We start from the raw sequence: 26,772 nt of genomic DNA on the forward strand, positions 1-26,772 counted from the left end.
TCTGCTTCTTTTTCTCCGCCATGGTCCCCTCTTACCCTTTACTAAACCTCAGACCTGCCTACCTTCCCACAAGGTCCTGAAAAAGATGTCAGTTTTTTTCCCAGTTAATTCAGCTTTAAAAGAGGAAACATTATTTTCTTTCCTAAATAATGAATTAATTTGAAGTCTTTTGTTGAAGAATTAAAACAGGAAAACTGTGCTTCCCAGAAGTAGTTCTTCTTATACGGCAAAGACGACAGCAGTGGGTTCTTTTCAGGCTACTTTTTTTCCTTCCTGTTCCTACATTACTGCACTAGGGAACAATGTACCTTTGTGGCCGTAATCAGCCAAATGATAATTACATATATTATTATAGCTTTAACTTTAATTTCTCCAAATGTATGATGAGATTTTGCCACATCAATCTTGGATTACTTGGAATAAGTTAAAGCTTGAGGACTTTTGACTTGCACACAAGATCTCTGCTCGTATAGTGCCAATATCTGTCTTTGAAGAGTTGTAATTTTCCAGAGTTCAGGCTAGTCTTTGAAAAATTGGCAGATCTTAAGATTTCACCCTGACCTAATTTCACAGACTGCCAGCAAGTTGTGTACTGTGTGATGTCTGTTAAAGAGGAAGCGCACTGGGCACTGACACACACGTCAACAATAGATGCCTTCACATGACCGCAGACACCCTAAACACAACTGAAGTACATGTATGTGTAGGTAAGGCTAAACTAAATCTACCGCTGAACACTTGTGATGTATTATGATAAACATGTCATTAGCCTCCAGCTTAAAAGAGAGTTCGTTTGCCTACTATGCTCTCTCCCTCTCTCTCTCTCTCTTTTCCTCTCCCTCTCCCTCTTTCTGATGACAATTTTTTAAATACTGTGTGGGTGTTTTGAATACAAAGAATGTGGATAAAATTCAGGGCCCAAAAATCAGTTCCCGATGTGTGTTTTCGCTATATGCATGCTTATGCTAAACTGTAGGCCTATATTAAAATGAGCAAATACATAAAAATAAAGACGCAAATGGACAATTACTTTTCTGACAACTGTTTATTGGTTCGACATGAGTGAATATCACACAAGCACTGTAATCAAGGGTATGGGCAAGTCCCGATACACAAAGAAAAAAATGGGGACGTGATCTCCTAGCCAAAGGCGAGTCAACATTTGTCTTGCGGAGATTATCTGCTCTTGGTAACAATAACAATGATACATTAAACAGAAGCACAGCACCAACCTATAAACGATGCCACAAAAAATACCTTTGTTAAAGCAACACCATTCAAATTTTGTCTTATATTTTCAGAACGAATCCACTGAATTAAAAATTTAATCTTGGTTTGACAAATGTGAGAGCCTGAGAAGTACTAGTTTTCAATATTTTACCGAGTCTTGTTAAGCGACAGAATTATTACTCAGAACTGTGTGCTTTCATTTGAAACATTGCCAGTCCAAAGTACTCCTCCTAAAATAAAAACAAGAAAGACTCAGTGCTGTTCACTATCTAAAAAAAAAAATTTTTTTTTTTTTTAATTTTAAAATTATCTCAGCTGATGAGGCCATTCACATGGTCATAGAAAACACTGCAAAACGATACTAACTTAGTATAACCGACAAGCCCCCCCACCCCCCCCCCCAAAAAAAATGTATTTATACTGGGCAATTACTTCTGGGGCCAGCCCTTTCCACAGTATACAATACCCAGAATGTCACCAAGATGTGGTAGGATTTCAAAAACTTTGTAAAGAAAAGAAAAAACAAATGCAGTTGACATCACACACAAGAAGAAAACGGTTTCCCCCCCCCCCCCCCCCCCCACCAAATTCTTCAATTCAACATGTCAAACATTTACTGTACTACCATTGAGAGCAAGATCTGACAACCATGAGCATATCAAAATAATCTTGCAATGGAAAATTTTGTCCGAAATACCGACGTATACTTTTGGTGTACTGGCAATAAATATTTGGCTTTTTCTTTGCTCCTCTAGCAGACTCTCACTTAATAAGTGCACTTTTGTCACGCCAGTCCTGTCCCAAAGCAGGACGTTGAGGTTCACACACAATCATACACACAGTCACTATCACTATATCCTACTCAAAATAGCCCTCAGGAACACTCAACATCAACTGAATTTTAAAGCAGAGACATCCCCAACTTGCACATTTTGAATATGACCAGAACATGCCACAACTTTGAGGATACACATCCAAGCACACATCGTTACATTCTTTAACATACTCAATATTGCACTCTCAAACATGCATTCCGTATCTGTAACTTTTGAACCATGCAAAATTTGAACAGCATGTATGAACAGGCCACAATATTGTACACACACAGCATACATGTACATCCAAAAACAATATCATATATTCACATCTCCCTCTACTCAGAACAGTTTTTTTCCTGTCATGATGGGATCTCTTGCTCCCCATCAGGCACTAAGTTCTCCTGTAGGCAGTTGCATCCACAGCCAGTGGGACACACAGTCTGAGAGCTGAACCAGTCCATCATGTGATGCATGTGACCCCCATGGCCACAGGCAAGGCAAAAGTTGGCAGCACCTGCACACGTAGACAAAAGAACATTTCCATCATCATCATCATCATCAATTACATTATCATCATCTAATCTGTGTTTTCAAAAACAATTTGCAAAGACATTAGTGATCATTATCTTCATTGCCAAGGAGCTTCTCTTCAACAAGGAGCAAATTCAATGTTATTGTTATCATCATCAGCCCCATCATTAGCACATCAAAAAGACTGTTCCCAAATGTAAAAAAGGAAAACCAACTTACATCACAAGTAAAAAGGTGATGTTATTAGAAGTGATGAGAGAAGGAAGAAGATGCAAGTCTGGGGAGGGGTGGAGGGTAAGTTTTTTGTAGGACAAGGGCTACATTATTTTTTTCATCATCCATTAGATCAGTAAGATACTTATGAATTTAGTCCCGATCTTGCTCAAAAGATTTATTTTTTTTAACTACTGTCTGTGACTGTCCAGTTTCGTCCTGTTCAGACTACATTTTGAAAATGTCTTGAAAGACCAAACATGCAAAATGGAATTCATCAGTAGGCTAAGGGTATTATTGTAAACCATTGAGATTATATTGGAGGGGGGCACACTAATCTATACAACATTACTTAACAATTCACTTTTTTTTTTCTCGTTTAGTTTGAAGCCAGAGAAGTACAGTACAGTGACATAGTCATTTAGCACCAGGACAGAGCAAGACTGAGCAGGACAGAAACAACAGATGAAAAGTAAAGAGAAGTAGGACCTACAAAAGGTATGTTCTAACCTCACACAAATTACTTTTGTTCTTTTCCTATTTTACTTTTAGTAAGTCTTGTGGCACTTGCAAAGCCAAGTGCTGAAGATGAGAGGTGTTACTAGACGGTAACAAACAAAAGGAGGTTTAAAGGGGGGGAAAAAAAAAAATTATAATAATAGTAATAATAGTAGCCTATTTGTATAGCACAAATTCCCTCCCAACAGCAAGCTCTATACGCTTGACAATCTTTATTACTACCCCAGCAATCTCAACTTCCTGAGAAGCATAAAGTGCAAGCTGCCATTTTTAGGCATTAAAACACTAACGAACTGACAAGATCTTTCACAGTCTGTAGCGAGGTGCTCATTTCACCAGGAAATTTGTGTAAAAAGTGCCTTTTCCAAAGACACAATGCCAAACCTGGGGCTCGAATCCCCAGACCAACAACCTCCTCTCAATTACGAGTCCAATAGCCTGACCACTAGACTACCGACACCACTAAGAAGGACAACAGATGCCTGAAGGAGCAACCTCTTAAAAAAACAACCAATAACTGAATCCAGTAAAACATGCGCATGGAATGCTGCTGTGGTCTTACCTCTCACACCAATGTGGCAGATAGAACAGCGCAGAGCGGGGTATTTGCACCGCGTGCACTGGGGACCCTGAACATCTTCGTTACAATTGTGGCAGGAGACGACAAACTCTGTACAAATGAGAGAGCATCAGAAATACAGAAAACATCCGAAATAGAGAGAACATAAGAAATAGAAATAAATGTCCATGTTTCACACTCCCATCACCAATACATCAAAAATAACAAAAGTATGATACATCAAAGAAAACTAGCGTAGTCATGATCATATATTTATATTTATTTCAGCACAAAAGAAACTTGAGTAGCAACCTGTACAAGTAGATACTGCTTCAGCACCTTTGAATATAAAAGACACTTGCTTACAGTGGGTAGCCACAGAAGTTTTTCTATTAAGTGGAATTTGCAAGCAAACCTCAGGAAGAAAGTGCACCATACATACACAAGAAGTCTTTTTTCTTTGATCAACAGAAACAATGAAACAGTTTAGTTTTAGTAGAGGTTTTACAGCGCTCGCAACTGCATAAGGTCATATATAAGTGCCAAGGGGTGGGTGTCAGCAGAGAAGTCTTTACAGGGAATCAGGCTTACTCTGCTCACCTCTCTCGCTTCCACAGCACAACGTCTGTTTCGACTTTCAAGGCACCCTGGAAATAGCGGGTCACAAGAGTGTGACAAACATACAAAAGAAGTAGAGGCAAATGACGATAGTAAAGATTAGGAAAGAAAAAGCAGCAGTTCCTTGTTGCAGTTCAGGCACAGTTATGAGCACAACATTGAGGAATCAGCCCATTTACAATTTTCAATTCTACTGTGCATAAGAACATATTAATGTCCCCCCTTTGGGAATGGCCTAAAGACACTTCAGTCAGCAGCACCGTTCTGCGGGGTAAATGATGAAACAACATTCTGATCAATACCAAATGATCCTAATGCAAAGGACCTATCAGGGCCACCCTCAAACCACCCACTTTCATTTCGAGGCACTCACAGACAATAATATTCATGCCAGTTTACACAAACAAGTAACAAAAGATAACCCAGACAAGGGCTTTGCGGGAGGTTTATACATGTACATTGACAGCTCTGCAGATACGGTACCCAAATAGCCACTAATAGGAAATGGGCTTTCTGTCCTGTAAAATGATTTACAGAAATTTGAATGCTATGAATTGCACTCAAATTGTTACCAAACTTAACCCAGGGTCACAGTATTTTGACATCAATTCGAAAACGTCTTTTTGAAAATTCATGTCTGATTTGCAACAGTACAACTGGTGACAGAGAAGAAAACTTTTTTCTTGACAGAGATTCCAAATTCCAATAAAATGTGGTGTATGTTGAATCTTGACCAAAAACAAAAACAAGACACTGAGCAATGACCAACCTATGCCTCTTGATGGTGCCCCGGTGCTGTCTGTGTGTTTCAGAATCTGTATCCTCTTGTTGAGAAGATTCCACTTGTACAGCACATCTGCATAGGCCTTCTTGATCTGCTCATGTTGAAACTTCAGTTCTGGGTTCAACATTCTACAAACAAATGAACATAATACCAATTAAAATAGCAGTGGAAATTGTCTAAGACGGCCACCTATCTTCAAGGAGAAAAGTGGTTGTCTTAGGAGGAGCCTTACACTGTCATTATAGTTTTAAAAATTAGTAAATGGGAATTGGCTGTTAGTTCAGGTGATGGTCATACAGGTGGCCGCTAGAGCCAGTTTGACTGTATACTTTTCAATCAGTAGTATTGTTTCTCACTATTTAAAAAAAGCCAACAGAATGTATGACGTACTGGAAATCTTAAAATATGAAAGAGAAACATCAACTTTAAAGAAAATAAGGAGAGAAAAAAACCCAAAAACAAACAAACAAGGAACTTAGAAACAAAGAAGAAAAAAGACTGAAGAAAAAACAAAAGTAGAAAATGCAAGAGTAGACTTGTACAGCGTCGTGGTAAAATTAGGTGCTCATCAAAATAATATAATCGAAGAAATCAATATTTTTCAGCCCGTTTGGCAATTTTTATTAGGTTTTTTTTTTCGTTTTGGGCTCAACACTTTTCATTAATATATTCCTGCAGGGATTTTACAAAGAAACAATCAAAGGCAAAAAAAAAAATGTAAACTCGCATTTTCCAAAGACACTACAGCTTAAGGAGTCACGAGACTTTGGCAGCCATTTCCTCGACCAGATGGCCCCCATCCCCTTCAATCGCATATAGCTCAACTTATATTCAAGATAGATGGGTATCTTTTTCATCATAAGCAAGGCAAACAACCAGGCTTCAAGATTATACCAATAACTCTATTGAGCCAAAAATTGACAAGCACCTGATTCCTTCGTGATCGTGAATGTGTGCTAGATCTAGATTTAGACAGTACGTCCATTAACACCAAGACATTAGGCTGCTGTCCTGGGGAACGAGCTCAGCTGAAAATCAGCGCTGACAGTAGGAACGTATACCCCTTGGCAACGAAAGGGTTAATTTAGCTTTAAATTTTAATGCTGCATGAGTGGGTAGTGCAAAGCTTTAACACAATGATTGGGTGAATACATTTTCAAGTTTCTGTTGGATGCCACTGTATAAATGCAATTTACTGTTGTTATTGTTACCATTATTCGGGCTGCCAACTTCAAATTTCCTATTTCAGGTAGAATTAGAATCAGTTTCAGATATTTTGGCAAAAAAATCAAGTAATGCAGTCAAATCCCTTTATATCCCCTACCTTCGGATGAAAATGAAGTTGGCAGTATTGCGGGGCTGGCGGTGTAACGGGACAGCATCCATTGCCATCTTGACTAACGGTAAAGAATGGTAAAGACTAGAGACAAACCATGCGCATGGGAAAACAAGTAGCGACCAATTACATGTCCAGCTCCAGCTGAACTTTAAATAATTCAACATTTCTGCTAGATCAGAAGTTAACCTATATGTATCAAGGACCCTGTCTGTAGACGAACAATTTGTTTCACCCCAATACTCGTCAGTCATCGGGCCGCCTTAGACTTGTCATGTAACCTTGAGCACAAGTCCTCATAGTATATGCCTCACGAACATCGACCAGTCTTTTGGTTATAGGGCTGATGTCTGGCAATGCCAGATATTATGCCAATGGGCCATGGTGGCAGTTCCTTTGAAGTTTCTCCAGGTGGCTTTAAAATTTGATTCCAGTTCTTTTCTTTTAGATATTAGCCAAAACCTAGACATAAGAGCATCAGGAACAAATCAGCGACAAACACCTTAAGATAGGCCAACTCCGAGAGATGTCTGTGGGACAGAGATTATCAGGCAGCCACCAAGTGTATGCCCTGTGTTGTGTGTATAATAGTGTACCTCTGGTGGCCACTTCGCTGGCAGTACAGCAGGGCAAATTTACATTAATTTAGTAAGGACCGAACAATTCAGATAGTTGGTGTGAAGGCGCAAATACTATGTTTATATAAGCATTCTTTTTCGTACATTTGCAAAGCCTGACAAAAAGGAGGGCTGGCTGTATAATTGGGGGTGGTACAATGCGGTTTGATTGTACAAAGACAAAAGGAAAATAAAAGAGGAACATTACCCCGGCATATGTAGTTGCCATCAAGCTTCTAAAGTAAAATTATTATCATATATCGCTCAAAGCACAGATTCATTTCAACACAAACATAAAATCACGAACTCACTTGCTGTTATTGTGGTGTAAAATTCTTTCCTTCTCCACCTCTCTTTCCCTGGGATCCTTTTCTTCAAGAATCTTGATGTCATCATACGAGTTAGACCAGCTCAGAGATCGTTTGCTTTTCATCACAGCTAGACGACATTAAGAGGAAAGGCGAAATGAGTGCAAAAGCAGGAAAACAAGTCAGTGTAGTTCAAAGCATGTCACATCATAACCTTCCTTTGAACACAGTGAGCTATCAAACCCCAAATAAACTTATTGTCAGAATGCTCATTTATCCATGCATCAGAAAAATTATGCCAAGCTGGGGGAGAAAAAATACAATACAATATGTTTGCCTTGTTCACAATCCATTATAAATGGTAGACATCGTTTTGATAGTTTAAAACAAAATTTCCAACACAACTTTTTCAAACAAAGTGACAGCATTTGCAAAGCCTGACAAAAAGGAGGGCTGGCTGTATAACTGGGGGTGGTACAATGCGGTTTGATTGTACAAAGACAGAATTAAAATAAAAGAGGAACATTACCCTGGCATATGTAGTTACCATCAAGCTTCTAAAGTAAAATTATTATCATATATCGCTCAAAGCACAGAAAATAAAAACAAGCTTGAACGTAAATATCTTAAATAATACCAAATTATAAGTGCTTATAACGTGAGCTTCAAACAAACTGTAGCACAGCAAAGTGGTATTGGAGTAAGCTGAATATGATCAAAATGAAGAGTAAAAAGTAAACTAACAAAAACACACAGCAGCTATTATTCTCACCCAAAGTGTGAAGAACATAAAAGCTAAACATCAGGCTCTTTCAAAATGAGGAACAAAAGATGCAATCTTTGGGGGGTTGGGGGGGGGGGGGGGACAAAAAATCAGGCACAAAACACACACTAAATTAAATATACGGTACAGCAAAACAAAAGGTCCTTTAAGAGTACCTCAAAATCTTGGCAAAATAACATTACTCAGAATGATATGTTCTCTCTGGCATGCAGAAAAGAGGGTAAGTAAAACTACAAACAGCATTTATTCTGAACAAGTATATCCATTCTAATTTCAGTGTCTCAGGACACCAAACTCTTCTTCAAATGTTAGATCTGAAACAAGTATTGGTGACCAAGATCTGCCACTCATTTGTTTGAGTATAAAATTCATTAAAAGATTTGCAGCACTCATAACAATCACTCATTTCTTTGCATAGATGATGCTCTTCTTAGATTATAACAGTGGTTTCTTTCCAAGACTCCATTCTTTTCCCTCTTCCTCTCCCCCTCTCTCTCCTCTCTCTCTGTCCCTCTCCTCTCTCTCTGTCCCCCTCTCTCTCTCTCTCTCTCTCTTTCTCTCTCTCTCTCTCTCTCTCTGTGTGCACACATACACACACATCTGATGCACACAAACATTGTGTGAGTGTGTGTGAGTGTGTGTGTGTGTGTATAATATCAGTCAAAGCCGCTCTAAGGGCCACCTGTATAAGACAATCGCCTGTACAAACAGTCACTTCTCATTTACCCCCTTGCGTTGTTTTAATACTGAAATGACACAGTGTAAGACAGTCACCTGTCCAAGATGGCCACTTTTCTCCACAACAATGTATGACCATTTTAGACAATTTCTGACAATAAGGTTGTATAAATGCCAAACTTTAGAAGTGTTACAAGAGAGTAACAAACATAAAACAGAAGGAGGAGAGATCAGGACGATAGACGTTTGATAGGAATGAAGGAGCAAACCATAGCACAACACCCCCGCCAACCACCCACGTGTGTGAGTCTGGGGTTATACCTGCAGCACAAACAACAGGTTTCCACCATGAGACACTTATGGATGCTGTATACAGGCCAACATGTTAAAATGGGACATATAGTGGGTACAAACAATTAACAGCATGAAATTGTCAGTGGAACAAAACACACTATCTAATGAGCATAACTCTAGTGAACCTGACAGCAGCTTACTTAACGAACAACGAATAGAACCCCCTATAATTTCCCAAGCATCCCACTACTTCCCCCCCCCCATCTCTCGATTTCCCTTTCTTTATATGTTGAAGATTTTGACAATATTGAATTTACACTAAAAGTAAAACGTGTGTGGGCAGATCTGCATCAAAATTTTGACGTTTTTTTAAAAAGTGTATGGGCCCCTTAAAACAACTTTGTTGTAGCCGTAGAATTATTTCTTGCTGTATTTTCAAACTATTTGTTATTATGCTAACTTTGAACGATGGTCGTGAAAGAAAACAAAAAAACACAGAAAAACCACTAAATATAAACTTATCCACCAAGAAACGAGTGTTTCCACAAACCAACTCAAAACAGTGGAACAGATTCCATTACGCATATTTATGTACACCAATAATTGTCCATTTCAATCACAAAAATGTGAGATGCCCCTATTAGTGCCACCACTTTCGCCCCTTGCTTTTGCCCAACGTTCAGCCCCAGTCCTTCGTTTGATATTAAATAAAGATTGCTTCGGACTTTTTTGGCCTGTCTCTTTCCCCGCTCACCCCCCCCCCCTCAATATTCACAGGTATGTATGCACCTTTTGGTCCATAAGTTCTGAAAAGTGAATGACTTCCGAATCCTGGTCTGCATAGCGAGACCAATTTTGAGCAAAAGGAAAAGTATGCAAACTGAAGCAGTACCATCCCACTACTCATATGACAATGGATTTGTGACTTGCAACTCAATAAAATGCCACAAGTCATTAACGCACGCCACTAACATGTCCTACTTTTCTTTCCCTCTGTTATTTCTGTCTGACTCTCTGTCTTGCTTTTTCCCTGCATTCAGTGAGCATGTCGATTACTTCTCTTCGCTTAAGTTTTTTTCAAAAGTCATAGAATTCTCCATACAAGAAAATTGAGAAAAGCATGTGAAGACTTTTTTCTGTGATTATCTGGCGCCCTGTTCACAATCTAATATTCTACGTTGTCAACCTTTGAATCAAGCTTTTCTAGCATGCAAGACATATGACTAGGTCTAGAAATTAGAACAACAAACAATTAATATTTCAATCTGGTAAAGAATCAGGACTAGTAAAAGGAAAGGTTAAAAAATAAAATGGCTGACGCGGAGTCAGCAATTTACCTGTGTATTTGCCTGCCTTGGCACGGCCTTGGGTATAAAGAAAAAGGTTAACCAGACTTTTTAAATTCCCAATGCAAAAGTGCAGTTGCAAAATTTTTTTTTTAATTTATAAATAAATTCAAAAGAAAAGATATCTTCAAACTGATGTCAAAATCCTCTTAAATCAATTTGATACCAGTACTTGCACATATAATTAGATTCCTACAAATCTTTGGAACTGTAACTGAAGTTAAGCAAGGACCGATTTTAAAAAACCAAAACAAGTAGAACATTAAAAGCAAAAAGGAGGAAAAAAACATTTGTTTGTTCTAATTCAAATTAAAAGAAGAAAAAGAAAAAGAAAAAGAAAAAAAAGTCTTAAAAACTGTCTCGGTCATCAACAAGGTTTACTCAAACAGCTAAGAAAACAACAGGATAAAATAGTTCTATGTACCCTCAGCTTCCATACACACTGTATTGTATAAAATAATAATGGAAAGTTTAAGCAATCACAATAAATTGTACCAACATCAAAAAGATCATTTAGATAAGAAAACCCCAGAAAACCTACTCAGTTGACAGTAGTTGACTTAGTTCAAGTAGAAGTAATAAGAAATTCATGATACTGGCGGTCCAGTGATTCCATGGTTTTTGGGCAGCACTCAGCACTAAAGTATGGCACAATTTTGAGACCCACTAATTTTCAGTCTAGTCAATTTCCACAACATTTTTTTCCCATTGAAAAAAAAAAGAAAAAGAAATAACACTGGACTGCCACTCACATTGACTTGTGTTTATAAACACAAATCTAGGTAGACTGAAAACCACTCCACTTTATTGGGGCACAATATCAATCTGTCCTTAGTTAATGTCAAGGGTAGCGATATTTCGACAGCATGCCGTCTGAAAAACATAGTTGATATTTCCACGGCATGCTGTCTGAACATCGGAAGTGACACCTATACGGTATGCCGTCTTGAGTCTAAAGATCGGAATTTATATTTTGACGGCATAGGCTCTGCTTGAAGTGTATCAATGCTAGAATTGTGTTTGTTTTCCAGGCGACGAGTCGGGTGATCATACTTACCCGACCCGATCCCATCCACAAATGGGCACCCTACTGTTGGGGGAAAAAAAGTCTTCTCTCCATTTTGTGCATCTCTCACTCTCGTTAAAATCACATAAAAACATTTCATCATTGTCCATAATGCACAAAAGGATAGCAAAGGATAAACATTGTTAACTAAACATACGGGTATCTTAAATTGTATCTATAATAATGCGTTACTTATGGAAAAGAGATTATAGGCTTAGAATTATAAATAGTCCGGATGTTCTGATTGGCTGAATTTATGTGCCGTGGAATTATCACTTCCGATTTTCCGACGGCCTGCCGTATAAATATCCACTTCCTTTTGTCAAATACAACTGGACTGGCTTTACTGAGCTTTTACGTAGGTGGAAATATACTAGGACGAAATATTAAATGCATCATCACACACATTCACAAACCAACTTCTTTGCTTTCACTTCCAAATACGAGTAGTAACACCACGCACTTGGCCTCAAAGAGAAAGTCTTTGTGTGAAAAAAACATTAAGTGTTCAAATAAATGCTGCAGCAAGCTGCAAGGCCAAGAGAGTTACAGGCAGTGGAGAAAAGTTTGCAAGGAACAGGACAAGAACAACTACTACAAGGCGCAAAATGCCAGGAAAGACAGACTGGGGCAATTGAGTGCAATGCCAACAAGCATGACCAATTTGGCAAAAAGCAGCTTGTCGCTTACAATTCATGTGTAAACACATGGGTCCTTTAACTGATCGGTGCAAACAACACAGAGACAACTTCAACATGGCGATCTGGCAGTTGCAGACTGGGATGTTATATATTATAGATGTAACAGAATGGGGTGTTATATACAGAAAGCTGAGTGGAAAGAACACGAACGGTAGGACTTATGCGGTGGACATTCAGGTTGGCTTACAAACCTGCACGGAACAAAGCGGCCAGGTTAGGCTGTGAGGCCACCTCTCCCATACGGCCTTTACTTTTGGCCAAGCCGGCCGAGGCTGAACATGATGATGATGATGATGTCATGGGAGGGGGAGGTGGGAGCGTAGGAGGTGGCAACACTTGTTGTGGAGATAGGGGGGCTGGAGAGACCATGTGGAGGGGGCGAGGAGGAGTAGGAGCAGCCGAGGAGATGGGCTCAGCAACTACATGGCACATCATGAAAAAAAAAAGGGCAAATGCGGTTAGATTGCATAAGTAAGCAAGTTACGCTCAATGTCATACCTACTGAGACTGGAGAATTATAATATGTTTAAAATATTTGAATATACTGATTATTCCACCAAAAGATTTAATCATATGTTTTGAGACTGAGACTGAACAATCTACCACAACACTTTTTTTTATAACTATATTAATCTATTCATTATTTAACTAAACTGATAATAATGATATTTGTTGAGGGTAAAACTGTACTGGTATGACATTCAAGGGTTTTTTTTCTTCATTTGGAACCATCCAAATGGAGTATCCTTATAAAGGGGGTCTATACCAAACTTTTTTAAAAATCCAATAAAACATGACTGAAAATAAATGTACCGGTAACCTTAAAAAGGAAAATATTATGGCACTAAGTGACAATTAGTATATAGTTGAACTCAGATTAAACTAATTCAGATTCAACAATAATTCGAGTTCAACAAAAGGAGTTGGATTTCCGGGTTTTTTCCTATTTATAAAAATCAATAAAAATATCATATAAAATGAGCAAGCTCGGATTCAACGAAGTCGCTTGAAGGGTGAGCAGCTCCCGCTGACATAGCTTTGCTCATTTTTCTCCTGCAACAAGCGTATCTATTTTTAAATCCGAATTCCACTGTATGTATCTTTATAGTTTGACATGAAAATGTCAGTCTCAATATATACAAATGAATATGCACTATGTATGAGTATGAAAGAGAGAACGGAGAAAGAGAGAGCAGAAAAGAGAGGGGAAGGCAGGAGGAGGTGGTCGTAGTATATTTTGAGCGTTAAAAATACATGTTTTTTTGTTGTTTTTTTGTGTTCAAGTACAGTACATGCCAGAACGAGAAGTGCAGTAATATCAGCTCTACAATTCAAATACATAAAGAATGGTCATTTTAAATTGCCCATTCCAAAGAAAATATAATTAAGAGGGGGCTGTTTTTGGTGCGTCAGAAAAGATACTGTAATTTCTACTTGGTGACAGGCATTGGAACCAATCCTTTATTTAATCTCTTTTCATAAGACGGGTTAGTTACAACTCAAACTTCAAATTCCTCATAATCCCTTGCATTCCTGATCATACAACAAAGAGAAAAGTAGAAACTCTGGCCAAGAAAAAACCTCCAACCTCACAATTTTACATTCCCTCTTTGATCCAACCTCACAGTTTCATATTCCCACTTTTTTCAAGTGACTTTATGACATAACTTCCATTAAAATAATAACTTGTTCCCATAATAGGCAAAGAAAATAGAGAGATTCAGTTTGAAATCTTGGGTTTGTCCATCATCCACTAAGTTTAAACTGTGGCCACCAAGGAACCTTCAAGACTGCTGACTACTTTAGATATGGTTCATACCCAGGAAATTGTTCATAATGCATCAAATCAGACTTAAACACACAGAACACTGATAAAATAATACAGACATTACTACAGAAAGACTTTGATAACTGCTTTTGCAACGACTAAGAAACTAAGGTACACCAGGATCGGTAGGAAATAAATGGATTCTAGTATAAAAAATGACAGATAATAAGACACGGTGGGAGAGAATGGGGTACAGAGCCAAAGTTCACTGAACCAAAACGCAGACAGGAAACATACATGTACTAACGAGGTGCCTGAGATATTACAGACTGTATGCACTCAGACTACCCAAGAAGCATCATACAGACCTGCCAACCAATAAGAAACATAAATGAAAAGAAAAATATTCTGGAAAAAAAAAAAAAAGCAGTAAACGCAAAAAAGACAAGGGTTATCCTTTTTTTTTATGAACACACAATTCTGGACTTAATGTACAACAGACACACTAAAAATACAGGATCAATATCATAGACCTTAACTGGTTCCTTACAAAATCAATAAAAGGGAAACAGAGTATTGTAGGGGAAGTTATTAAAAGGGAGGAACCAGCAACCAGAAAGTCAGAAAAGGTGAATTTTCGGTGAATTAAAAGTTATGGGGAAGTTGATTTTGGAAAGGAGTTGGCAGCTTTGCAGACACAAAAGCTACCAGTCAGAGCTCCACGATTCTGACACACAAAGCACAAAAAGTACAGAACCCACAGGAGCCTTACAAAGAGAGAGAGAGAGAGAGAGAGAGAGAGAGAGAGAGAGAGAGAGAGAGAGAGAGAGGGAGGGAGGGAGGGAGGGAGGGAGGGAGGGAGGGAGGGAGGGAGGGAGGGAGGGAGAGAGAGAGAGAGAGAGAGAGAGAGAGAGAGAGAGAGAGAGAGAGAGAGAGAGAGAGAGAGAGAGAGAGAGAGAGAGAGAGAGAGAGAGAACTGTCAAAACCTTTAAGTGCACCTGCCCTAAAGGCAATCACAAGCGTGGCATCTTCAGTCACCTGAATATGTTGCATCTCAAGGATAGGACACAAAAGTTTTACTACTTGTTTCAGTTGTTACTACCTGCAGTCCAAAGGAACTTTTAAGGAAGCTTTTTTTTAAACCTGTAAACTGCAAAGTCTACGTATTTGTTTGCAATGTCAATGGAACTATATTAATATTTAAGAATTAAAATTAATTACTGGCAGAATCTGATCACTACTAAACTACTTGCATATTTTTTAGCTAGAGGAAACAAAAATGTTTTGAGAATGTGAGTGAATGACTGTGCGCAATGGTTTGTGTGAGTTTGTTTGTGAGTGCATATTTAACTGTGGCAAGTGTGTATGTCTGAGAAAAAGCCATGTGGGAGAGACAGGGGGAAAGTTAGCTAATAACTGAGACCTTACAAAGGCATTCACCACGGAGATTTTGACAAGTTTTTATTAGAAAGAGCTACACACAGTCTCTCAGTCTTATTATTGCCCCAAATTTGAACCAGATCTCCTATTGCCAAGAAATGGAATTCTTTTTAACATGATATCAAAACAAACACCTAACGTCTTGGACACTGTGATAACCCAGTTCATCAAATTTACACCAGTCAAGGCCAAATGATGCACCAGCACATTCCAAAGATATGGCAAAGTGAAATCGCAAGGCCAATAAATCCTTCCCAAAATAACAATTTTCAACGTTTTACAAGACTGTACTATTAACACTGCAAACTTAAAAGTTTCTGCGGAGTGGGAAAAAGGGTCTAAAAACATTCACTACAGAAAGAGATAAATATGAACAACTTCAAAACAAACTCGGAATACTGCAAAAGGTATGAGTGGAGTGCTCTCGTCCCATAAGACCAGGGGTTAGCTGTCTAAACAGTGGTGTATAAGGAAGCCACAGTGATATTTAAATACTGTTGTGAGTAAATCAGAAGTTTACTTCAAGAAAAAAGCTGTCCCTTTTCAGCAGTGCTTGGAAGCTACATCTAGTCACAAGATTTGTTAAAAATCCTGTACCTGAAAACGCACGTTCTGCATAGTCTAATTGAGGTTACTGAGTCTTGTGCTACACACAGAAAGAATCAGGCAAAACAAAAACAACAACTGTGAGATATTGGAAAAGAAAATCAACAGTTATGGTAACTGAGATGAAGCACAGCACCTATAGGAGTTGGGCAATACACGTGGAAACCCAAATAAAGAGATATTAGCACGAGCAAGCCAGCCACAGAGCTCTCCCCTCTGCATGTTTATTCTTGGGAACATTGAAGTATAGATAGACACTAGGGGGTAAAAAATTTACTGATGCAAAAATGAAAACCACAGTGCAGGAAAACCAGGCAGAATCTCAGTATCAACAGCAACAGATTACTCAAGGGAAAAAATATGTTCGGAATGACTTTGTTTTTATGCCATCAATTTCGGACATCAATTACATCTTTTATGATTCAAAAGAACACAGCAAAAGGCAGCATACTCTTGGTAAACTGTTAGTGTCTAAAGAGAAAATGAATGAGGAGATCAAAGGTACCCAGTTCATTCAATCATTTGTAGAAAACAAAACTTGATGTCTGATGGACCACTTAATTTTTACGTTTGATTATGGCAGGGTCACATAACCATCGAATTGAAAGAAAAGAAAAGGAACACTTTACTTTCTTCAGAGCTGGAAATACTTTTTTCTGATTCACGTCTATCTAGTTATAATTAAATATCAAACTAGCAAATTTTTAACTTAATTCAGTTACAAAACTTTTCTGATTAATTTCAAGATCTTCATTACAACAATAGTTTCCAGCCATTTACAACAGCCACATTCCTCACAAAGTAATACATCTTTACCTACTGTCAAGACAAGGGCTTCTAGAAAAAGAGGAAGCGATTCTAGGAACTTTTTTTACAACGTATTGTGCTTAGCCCCAATTCTAGTGAACAAAGTATATATCAAGGGCTTTGTAGATTCACATTTATTGCCATTTATATCTGCACACACTAACACTACAGTAATTTTGCAAACTGTCATGAAATTTTTCGACTTTAGTTTTCCTTATATGAGTTTGCTTTCACGGTAGAGAGCAAAAGCCTCAAATGCACCTCAGACCTCTTGTAAGAACAACACTAAAATGCAACAGCGAAAAAGCTGCACAGTGAACGGTTTGCTCAGGACCCGCAGTATGTGCCATGCATGTGTTGTGAATAACAGGCCAGAGGGGAGGCAGCTCTGCCAGACCACTTACTAGATGTCCACCCCTTGAGCAAGTTGGTGACCGAAGAGACTGTGTGGTAAGGGTTGTACTGCTGTATGGGGAAGGGAAAGGGGGAATGGGCAGCCATGTAAAAATGGGGAAAAAAGAGAGAGAGAGAAAAAGAGCATGAGAATCACTGCTAGCATCACAGAAATATCCACAAGTGGAGAGGAAGACACAGACCCAGGGGAACTGATTGCATCATGGAATAATAAGCTCTGCAAAGCATGTTGGCCGAAGTAGGCCCCACATCACGCAAAAAGTGTAACGACACTTCAAATATAAGCGCCCCCCCCACAAAAGATGTTAAAGGCATATCATTAGTGTATGGCATTAACAGTGGTGCAGTAAAACGATACATCCACTGATATCAAACAATTGTACAACGAGAGTTAAAAGAGAACTGGAATGAAGGAAGCGTTTCTGTTTTTGTCAAGAAATAACATGGTAAGAATTTTCAAATACAAAAGACAGGTGCAAACTATGCAAAGGCTGTGACAGCAAAAGATTTTTAATATATTATATTATATGACTTAATTTTCATTAACAGATCAAACTTTTCCAAGGTAAAGCTATACGGTCCTGCCACCTGATCATTTAGTTACATGGTGGCTAAATAACCACAAAATCTAACCCTGCAAACTACGCATGAAGGAAGGAATTTTTTTAAAGACCCTAAAATAAATGTCACAAACCCAAAGTATCTCTAATGTTTTCAGATCTACACCATTTTCAATTAGAAAAAGAAACTGACCCATTAAGAAGCATACATAACCTGGAGGCATAAACTCAGCTAACAAAAAAAACCTCATTTATTTATACTTGAGATCAATATTTCAGACATTTTACAATGGTGAAACAAAGATCCCTCATAAATGTTCAGGGGGAGATACAATGATGTAGGCCTATGGCTTATTACTAGTTTTGTCTCTTGCTTTTAATTCCTCACAACCGACATACAAGAAATATGAGCCGCCATTAAGAAGCAATATACTAAAGTCAACAACTTTCATCTTTATAGGCATACAGTGTAATGTGCTCCATTCAAATCAACACAAACATTATAATCAGTATAAGTAACCAGGAACTCCTTATTTTTTCCCAGACTTCAGACAAGGGGGTTTATTTAAATCTATAAAAATTCTAAAGGCCGTGATATATAACGTTCTTTTACTATTGTTACCAATTGAAATAACAGAACAGGATGACTAAAAAAAATATTAACATTTCAATATTTGCTGACTTGTTTAGTCAAAGATAACACAAACATGGATTAACAGATATTTTAGAATGCTTTATTCAAGCACTATGATTTCATATCTTGGAAATAGTAAAGCAAATATTAAAGAATGCGACTGGGCAAAATAAAGCTATACTGTAAGGCATAATGCCTCTTTGAAGAGGTTGTTAAAGAAAGAATTGGGATGGTACAAACCTTCATAGTCATAGCCCTGCAAGAGTCAGCACAAACATATTACACAACATGAACAACACAAAAATAATTGTACACCAAAACCTCTAACCTAAAAATCCCAACACGTTAAAAAATTACAGAACACAAATAAAACAAAAAACAACCATATGCAAACACAATCCTGTGAAATTAAGGCATAGGATTTAATGAGAAAAAACATCCACCTCTTCAATACTTCTCCACTGAAAGAGCTCAAAAGTAACCAGCCATCTTAAACCAATTTCATTCAAAGTCATAATAGACAAGAAAAGCAAAAGTAACAAAGAATTGCAAATAGAAAATATTGACTGCTTGGCGTAAGACTCCGCCATACACCATTCTGAAAAGAGACATAATGATGGAGTCTTACAGTGAGCAGTTGATATGCACTTTGAGACCCAAAACGTTGTCCAATCCCTGTCCGTTGTGCGCTCCAAGATGGAGATATTGCTTAATATTTACATCACTTACCACCAGGGTATATCAGGATGGATCAAAAAGTGATGGAAGTTGCCATCTAAAGACTAAGAAGTTGACTTCAGTCTCATGAAAGCATAACATCTGAGTATTCTATATTATACTCTCGAACCAACCATTGGAGTTTCATGTGAAACCAACTCTCGTTTTTTTCTTTCTTTTGAAGCTTATAAAAGATAATTTCATGTTACAAAGAATGGTTTGGGACATTTTAGAAGAGTGGAATTTCCACCGAAAAAACACCAGTTTACGCATCTTTATGTGCTGTAAACTTGCTGAATGACCAGAACTGATTCATGAAAATAAGCTGAGTGGTTTTAAAGAACGTTCTTGTTTATTACATATAACCCAGTTCGATACTTATAAAGAGAATTAAACGAACAGAAAACCGTGTGCATGTTGGATACCCCCATTAAATGAGGAAGAAAAAGGAGAGCCAGTGAGATGTGACACAGAATTGCTCAACATGTTAAGAGCCCCCGGGGACACACATGACTGACAGATATTGTCACAAGAGATGAAAAATGGATTGCCTTTTGTGGAATTCCATCAAAATGGCGGAATTGCATATGGACAGGTGAGAAAGGAGACAGCTTTCTAAAGCGTCTAAAATTTCAATGAGAAAAAGGCTTTTTATTGTGTTTTTCATTGTATTTTTCATTACGGTGATCCCTTTGTGGTTGATACCATGCCACATAATACTACTATGACTTCTTACTGTGCGTTACTAGGTACTGCCTAAGTTGAAGAATGTCGATAAGCAGAGAGCAAAGATTGCAACCTCTCAAACAACGCTCCTACACCACAGTGCAGCTCCCTACAAGACAAGGACCACTTGTGCAAAGAAAAGCAAACAGTCCCTGTTTCACCTCGTCCAGCCTTCCGTCCTGACTTAGCTCCCTGTGACTCTGAGTGCTAGTTGTCTCCTATTCTGAAAGATAAGCTTGCCGGATGAATGTTTGAATGCATTCAGGACCAAACAAGAGTTGTCATTTGACTGCTGTCAGGCACAGCAAAAGCTCACTGCCTTTGCCTTCCAGGAATGACTATGATGGCTGGAATCCTGCACACAAGGTTAAGGGAATATTTTGGGCATTGTGAAAATTTCAGGTCCTCAGCATTTAGAAGTTTTTGAGAAATTATTTCACAACTTCCATTACTTTTTTTTATCGACCCTTGTATTACCATGGAGATTATCAAATTACCATCATTACATAATTGTTAAAAATGGAGCATTTTCAGACAGAGTGAGCCGACATTCTCTCCCCCAATCACAAATGACTCCTGTAGCAGTGTCCACCCTCACTAAAAGGCACTATTGTCTATAATCAATTTTCTAAAATGCCCTTACAGTTTGACAATGGCTAAACTGAAAGAAATGCAACAGAAGAAATGTACTGACTCTCTGATATTACTTACATCTTAAAAATGCAGAAGATTCAAGTACAAGCAAAGATCATTATTTGAGCCATTGTCAAGTACAGTGGGTGGAGGGGAGGGAAAAGGAGGGTGTGCACTGTTACATTTGTCAACTTTTAGTAAAACAACATTGAAAGCAAGCATTTAAAACACAAGACTGGTAAAGGAAGGGGACCAAAGTGGAGTTTCAAGGGATTTGGGACAGTATTTTGGTGCAGTTCACATCTACAATTTTTGGAAAAACCATCCAGTTCGACTCAATTCAGTTCCAAAAGCAAAAATGCACCGACAGAACACTGGTGTATCCACCAAGAGCCAAAGCAGACGAGCCTGTTTAGAGAATTAATTGACCTCCTCACTGTGTGTGTTTGTCAAACTTAGGGTGAGAATCTAGCCACTGTGTCGCTCGCCCTGCTGGGGGGCAACACTATGGAACTTACGAAGCACATTCCACCCACTGTCCGAGCTGCTAGCCAAAGTGATCTCCATCTGATGAACGACGCCAGGGGATGACTGTTATTGGCCGACAAAGGACACACAAATAACAGGCAGGGGACAGTGAGGGAAACTCGAAAACCACAATCAATAGTTAGGTACTGTTAGCCAGTATAGAATTTCAGCCCATTACAAAGAGCTTCTCATTAAAATTTATGTCAGCATGATTGCTCTTCTCCAAGAAGAGTGGCAACTCATGTTACATCTTGTCTCCCAGACATAAACTGATACTGATTAATCAACAAAAAACAAACAAGGAAACCCCCCCCCCCCCAAAAAAAAAAACCAAAAAAAAATTTTTAATCTGAGACCATGGTGAATGAAAATATTTTCCCCAAACTAGCTATCACTACATATCCAAATGCTGAAACAATAAAACTGTGCTCATCAGTGACAATATGTTATGTGCTTTTTGCTGCGAGTGCTAATGAGAAAAAGTCAAAGAGAAAGAAATGAAAGAGATATCTTCACTGACTCACAAATAAATTTATTTATTGATCTATTTTTCTAAAATGCCCAGTCTCTATGTTCCCATAGAACTACCATGAACCCTGTATTTGTGGTTTTGTGTATATTCAGCTGGACTGGGGAACTGTAAAACCTGGTTATGAAATATGAGATTAAACTTGAATCCTTTTCCTAACAAACATCTTTGCGTTGAGACCTGCACATTAAAAGACTTGGCTCGTGAAAACCGAAATGTCCTTTATGGTTCATGGGCTAGATCTGTCTTATTCCTTATTTCTGTTTTAAAGTAGCCATTTGTATGGACTCGTTGAAAACTCATGCGCACCTAGAATTTGTCTTGAAATGTATGAACATAAAATGGAACTGGGCAGACAAGTCTGATTGAAAAGTATGAACATAAATTGAATTGGGAGGACAGTCTATTTAAATGAGTCAAAAGCTATTAAAGCAGTATTAATTATCAATGACTGAAAAATCATACACTATTATTCCTTAAATTTTGCTCATCATGGGTTGCTCCAGGCATTAGAAATGGGACCGTGGGCATAATTTCAACCAAACAAAATCATTCAATTACACACAAAAGGGCTGGTCAAAGCCAAATGCACCTCAGGCAAGCAAAGAGTTAAAAGCATTCCCTTTATAAAACATGTATTTAGAGGATTGGAAATCTTTTCTGATTGATACTAGAAATATCACTGTCTCACTCACTACCCATATCACTGCCTCATCTACAACTACAAGTCTTGCCACTGACTCACTCGTTTCCCATATTACTGTTTTTGTTTGTTTTAGTAGAGGTTTTACGGCGCTCGCAACTGCATACGGTCATATGAGCGCAAGGGGTGGATGTCAACAAAGAAGTCCTTACAGGACATATTCTGCTCACTTCTCTAGCTTCAACAGCACAAAGTCTGCTTCCACTATCCAGGCACCGCGGAAATAGTGGGTCACAAGAGAGTGGCAAACATACAAAAGAAGTAGAAGAAAATGACGATAGTAAGGAAGAGGAAAGAAAAAGCAGCAGTTCCCTGTTGCAATTCCGGCAAAGTTAGGAGCATGAAATTGATGAATCACCCCATTTACAATTCTACTGTGCAACAGAACATGGTAATGTCCCCCTTTTGGGAAAGGCCTAAAGACACTTCAGTCAGTAGCACTGCCCCGGGGGGGTCCTTATTACTGTCTCATTCATTCAGACCCAAAATAGTCATTAACTCCTTTGAGCACAACACACTGCGTCTGTGCTTTTATAGAATAGAAAACGCCCAGCAGTAAAGACTTCTTTGAGTCAAGGACAAGCCACTAAACCTGAAGCTGTGATTAAACCTTCGTAGCCAGGAGTAGGCACAAGAGCTCAAACAGCAGAAGAATAAGCATTAAAAGCTTCAAATCATTCATTACTACAGTTACCACATAGTGTGGCCTTCAGTGCCCCGAGTCACCTCGACAAATCCAAGGAATCAACAGTCATTTTGCCAAAACTTCCTTTTTAAAAAGCCAAATCCAAATAAATACACGTTTACTCGCCAATTTTGAGTACCGCTCGTACAAGAACAATCATCTCTTTTGTCTAGTTAAGCAACAACAAAAATATAGCCTGTCATTAATGACATTGCATTTTTTTTTTAATTTGACGTCTCTGCCCACTGTCGAGCATGGATAACTTGGAGACTCACTGGAACCACATCATTAAGTTCAAATGAGCTAAAATTCTAGTTGAATTTGTATTAAAGCACTGTTTATTGTAAATGAAACAGAGTTTTCTATAACATTGAAGTTATATGAGTTTTAAACCTTTAAGCCCACCACACAGAAAGGCTGCTGCTGTCTAGGTCAGAAGTTAACAATGCATGTGGCGAGACTGCAAAGAACCACCTACCTATCACTCTCTCTTATACTGTGCTCAAATAGTATCCTCCCACCCCATCCACTTGTTACATTACTCCTCTCACACATTAATGCATGACATCTGTGTTTCTGACATCTTGATCAATTGACTCCGTTATCCTATCAGCAAGAAAATATGTTAAGTATACCCAGTATTGCTTGAACTGAAAACAAAAACACACTTATTGTCAACAAAAAAAAATATCAGGAACTTTAGTTCTACCCTGCATTACAGAGTGAATGATAAAAACATTGGCATTGTTCCTAACAGCAACACCATACGGAAAAAAATGGGAACCAGACCTCACTTCCTGGAATCTCGGGTTTCTGAGTTCAGAAGACCGTTTGAATTTCAAACTCTGTATCATAACAACACTCCAAAGATGACAACAAAATAGACGCAAATTAATAAACACTTCTACATAATCTAGCTCACAGTTTACGTCCTACATAGTCAAGCCACAATGAGCAGAAGTTTTCATCTCATTTCTGCTGTAATTTCTGACATTAAAAGCGCACTTGCCTAAAAACCAAAAAAAAAAAGTATTTAGTGCGTAAAATATGTTGCTAGGGACACTCATGCTATCACCTGCACTGCACGAGACTTTCTCTGAAACAGACAAACGTGAGTGACAACAACACCCTTCAGAAAAGACCCAAGCATTCACTTGAGCTTGACAACTGAATTTTGAGTACAGCATTCAAATAAAGATGACCACGAGCTCACATGTCCTGAACTGACCTCCAGTCAATTTCGATCATTATCGTTAACTTTCTCATTAGTCTTGATATGAGAGTGTGTCAGTGCCGTATGAAACTGGATTAAATTCATAAGAAGCAAAATCTGTCAATTTTCTCAATTCCCCATCAGAATATAATGTACCCCCCCCCCACCCCCAAGAAAAAAAAACAAAAACAGGCCAACCTGCTGCCAAAACTATCAAATAGTCATTTAATCTCTCTTTGTAAGTGATGTACAATGGACAACAAGACTTACATTGGCTGCTGCATACTCAAAAGAGAGGCGAGACTCCTGCCTGGAGATTCCGGAAGCCACCAAGTCCATCATAGGTGGGTCTTTATCCCAGAACATGCAGCAGATCATAGCCATAGTCTGTACATCTCGTACTTGACCATAATGGGACAAGCTGAAAGACAAAATCCAACTACCATCATTACTTGGAAACCGCATCTACAAATACTGAGAACATTATCAAGATCTGTGATAATTCATAGCTACCAACTTTATAGAATTTTTTTAAACAGCACCTAAAAAAATCTTCTTTCTGCAAACCAAACTTTTATTTTCAACAAACACTTTTTATCTTGATTCTATCCTGTGACCACTTTCATTAAAAACCAAATGCTAAAACAAAGTTAACACTACAACATTAATAACAAATGTTGTGACACACAACAACAGTATTAATCAAAACCTCAACTCTTTTACAATAAAAAGACTTTTGCCTGCTAAAAGAAATCATAACTTTTCCTAACACTATTATACTCACTCAATGTAAGATACATACCACAGTATTACATCAGAATAAAGTAAGCAGATACTGCACCTGAACTTAACATTATTAGAGGCGAACTGTCTAGAAATTAACCAGTGCACCGCCCAAGGGAGAAAGACTGATAGATACCTTTTCAACAGCAAAGACAAAATATAGCAAGTAACATAGCAAAAGTAATTTTTAGTTTCTTTTCTTTCCTTCCTCTCGCATGAAAGCCAAAATACACACAACTAATAACAAATATATTTTTTTTATCCACTTAAAATGTGAGGTAGTGTGGTGAAATTAGGCGCTCGTCAAAATAATGAAATTGAAGAAACTGGCATTATTTTGCCAGTTTGGCAATTTTTATCAAATTTTTGTTTTTTGGCTTACCACCATTGTTGTCCAATTATGAACACGTTTCTGTGTGAATCTTACTGACAAACGCTGATTAAAGGCACAATAAAAATGTGTTTTCAGTTTCCATGGACAATCAAGCTATAGAAAAAAAAAACTTTGGCTGCCGTTTTCTTGCTAATTCTACCTTTGAACCAGGAAACCCCACCTTCTTCAACCTCAAATATCTTGACTTCTATTCAAGATAGAAGAGCATTTTTTTTCACCTATGGCAAGGCAACTGAACAAGCTTTAAGAAGATACCAATAACTCCACATGCCCAAAAATTGACGAGCGCCTGATTCCACCACGTCGTGACACAGATGTCTCGCAGACAAAAAAAAGTGACTAAAAATACAAAAAGAGCAACAAACACCAGTGTCAGCAACTTACAATTTTTCCACCATGCCCCGACCAAACGGGTGGTACGCCCATGGAGGTCCCAGCTCTACGTTAGGTGAAGGTCGTAGCACTGGATGCGACATCTGATGAATCAGTTTCCACAGCTGAAACATGTGAATTCAAAACAAGCTTCATTACTCGGAGATGACTTGATGATTGTTGGGGCACGTTGTTGTTTTGTATTCACTTGACCCCCCCTTCTCCCTACGATCTAGTTCCCCAGTTGTGAACACTAGAATACATGAGATAGAGGCTGTTTTTCCAGACTCAATTAGGTTTTGATGGGTAAAAACTTAACTCTTTATCTCCCGTAAGCTACTCCCAGCAGCTCGCCTGTACAGAACCCCTGTGCTGGTGAGCCTCTGACAGCGGCTCGTGCACATCACTTTACGACGACTTCAACATCAAATACTTTTCGGCAATGGCCGAAAACGGGTCTCTTTTATTGGGAGTTAATTCATTAGATGAAGAACAATCAAAATAGGTTCACTTGTTTTGATTTAATTACCAATTTAGTGACGTTTCTGTCATTATTAGATATAGTACCAAAGAAAGGGCCTGGCAAGGTGGGTTTACCCCCCACGAAGTTAAAGAGTTAAATACCACACCAATAGCAAACAATATAGAAAATATAGTAAAAACAATTAATTTCATGTCATTCTGACAACAGACACAAATTTCTTGCACATGATGAGAACATTTTTTAACTAAGTCAACTGACTGTGTCTGTCAGCCAAGGGGAGCAAAGATTGGTTTAATTTAAATAAACAAAAGTGCATTCGCATGACAATGATCATTTAGCACAGGGGAAAAGCAAGACAAATAGAAACAACAAAA

At 38.3% G+C, this 26,772-nt stretch overlaps 1 protein-coding gene across 1 annotated transcript in view; it reads right to left on the reverse strand.

Annotated features, from left to right (window-relative positions):
- Window positions 1–1,026: 1,026 nt before the first annotated feature.
- Window positions 1,027–26,772, reverse strand: part of LOC101857324 (GATOR complex protein WDR59) — a gene marked incomplete at its 5' end in the record, with an annotated part of 70,412 nt that continues 44,666 nt past the window's right edge. The window contains 10 exon segments of the mRNA XM_005095616.3: window positions 1,027–2,562; window positions 3,874–3,981; window positions 5,258–5,400; window positions 7,537–7,663; window positions 10,627–10,653; window positions 12,594–12,821; window positions 17,428–17,488; window positions 24,228–24,248; window positions 24,636–24,786; window positions 25,927–26,039. Of these exon segments, the coding sequence (XP_005095673.2) occupies window positions 2,408–2,562; window positions 3,874–3,981; window positions 5,258–5,400; window positions 7,537–7,663; window positions 10,627–10,653; window positions 12,594–12,821; window positions 17,428–17,488; window positions 24,228–24,248; window positions 24,636–24,786; window positions 25,927–26,039 (1,134 nt within the window). The 3' untranslated portion in view covers window positions 1,027–2,407.

The sequence above is a fragment of the Aplysia californica genome, unplaced genomic scaffold (assembly GCF_000002075.1).
Source record: "Aplysia californica isolate F4 #8 unplaced genomic scaffold, AplCal3.0 scaffold00108, whole genome shotgun sequence".
NCBI lineage: Eukaryota > Metazoa > Mollusca > Gastropoda > Aplysiida > Aplysiidae > Aplysia > Aplysia californica.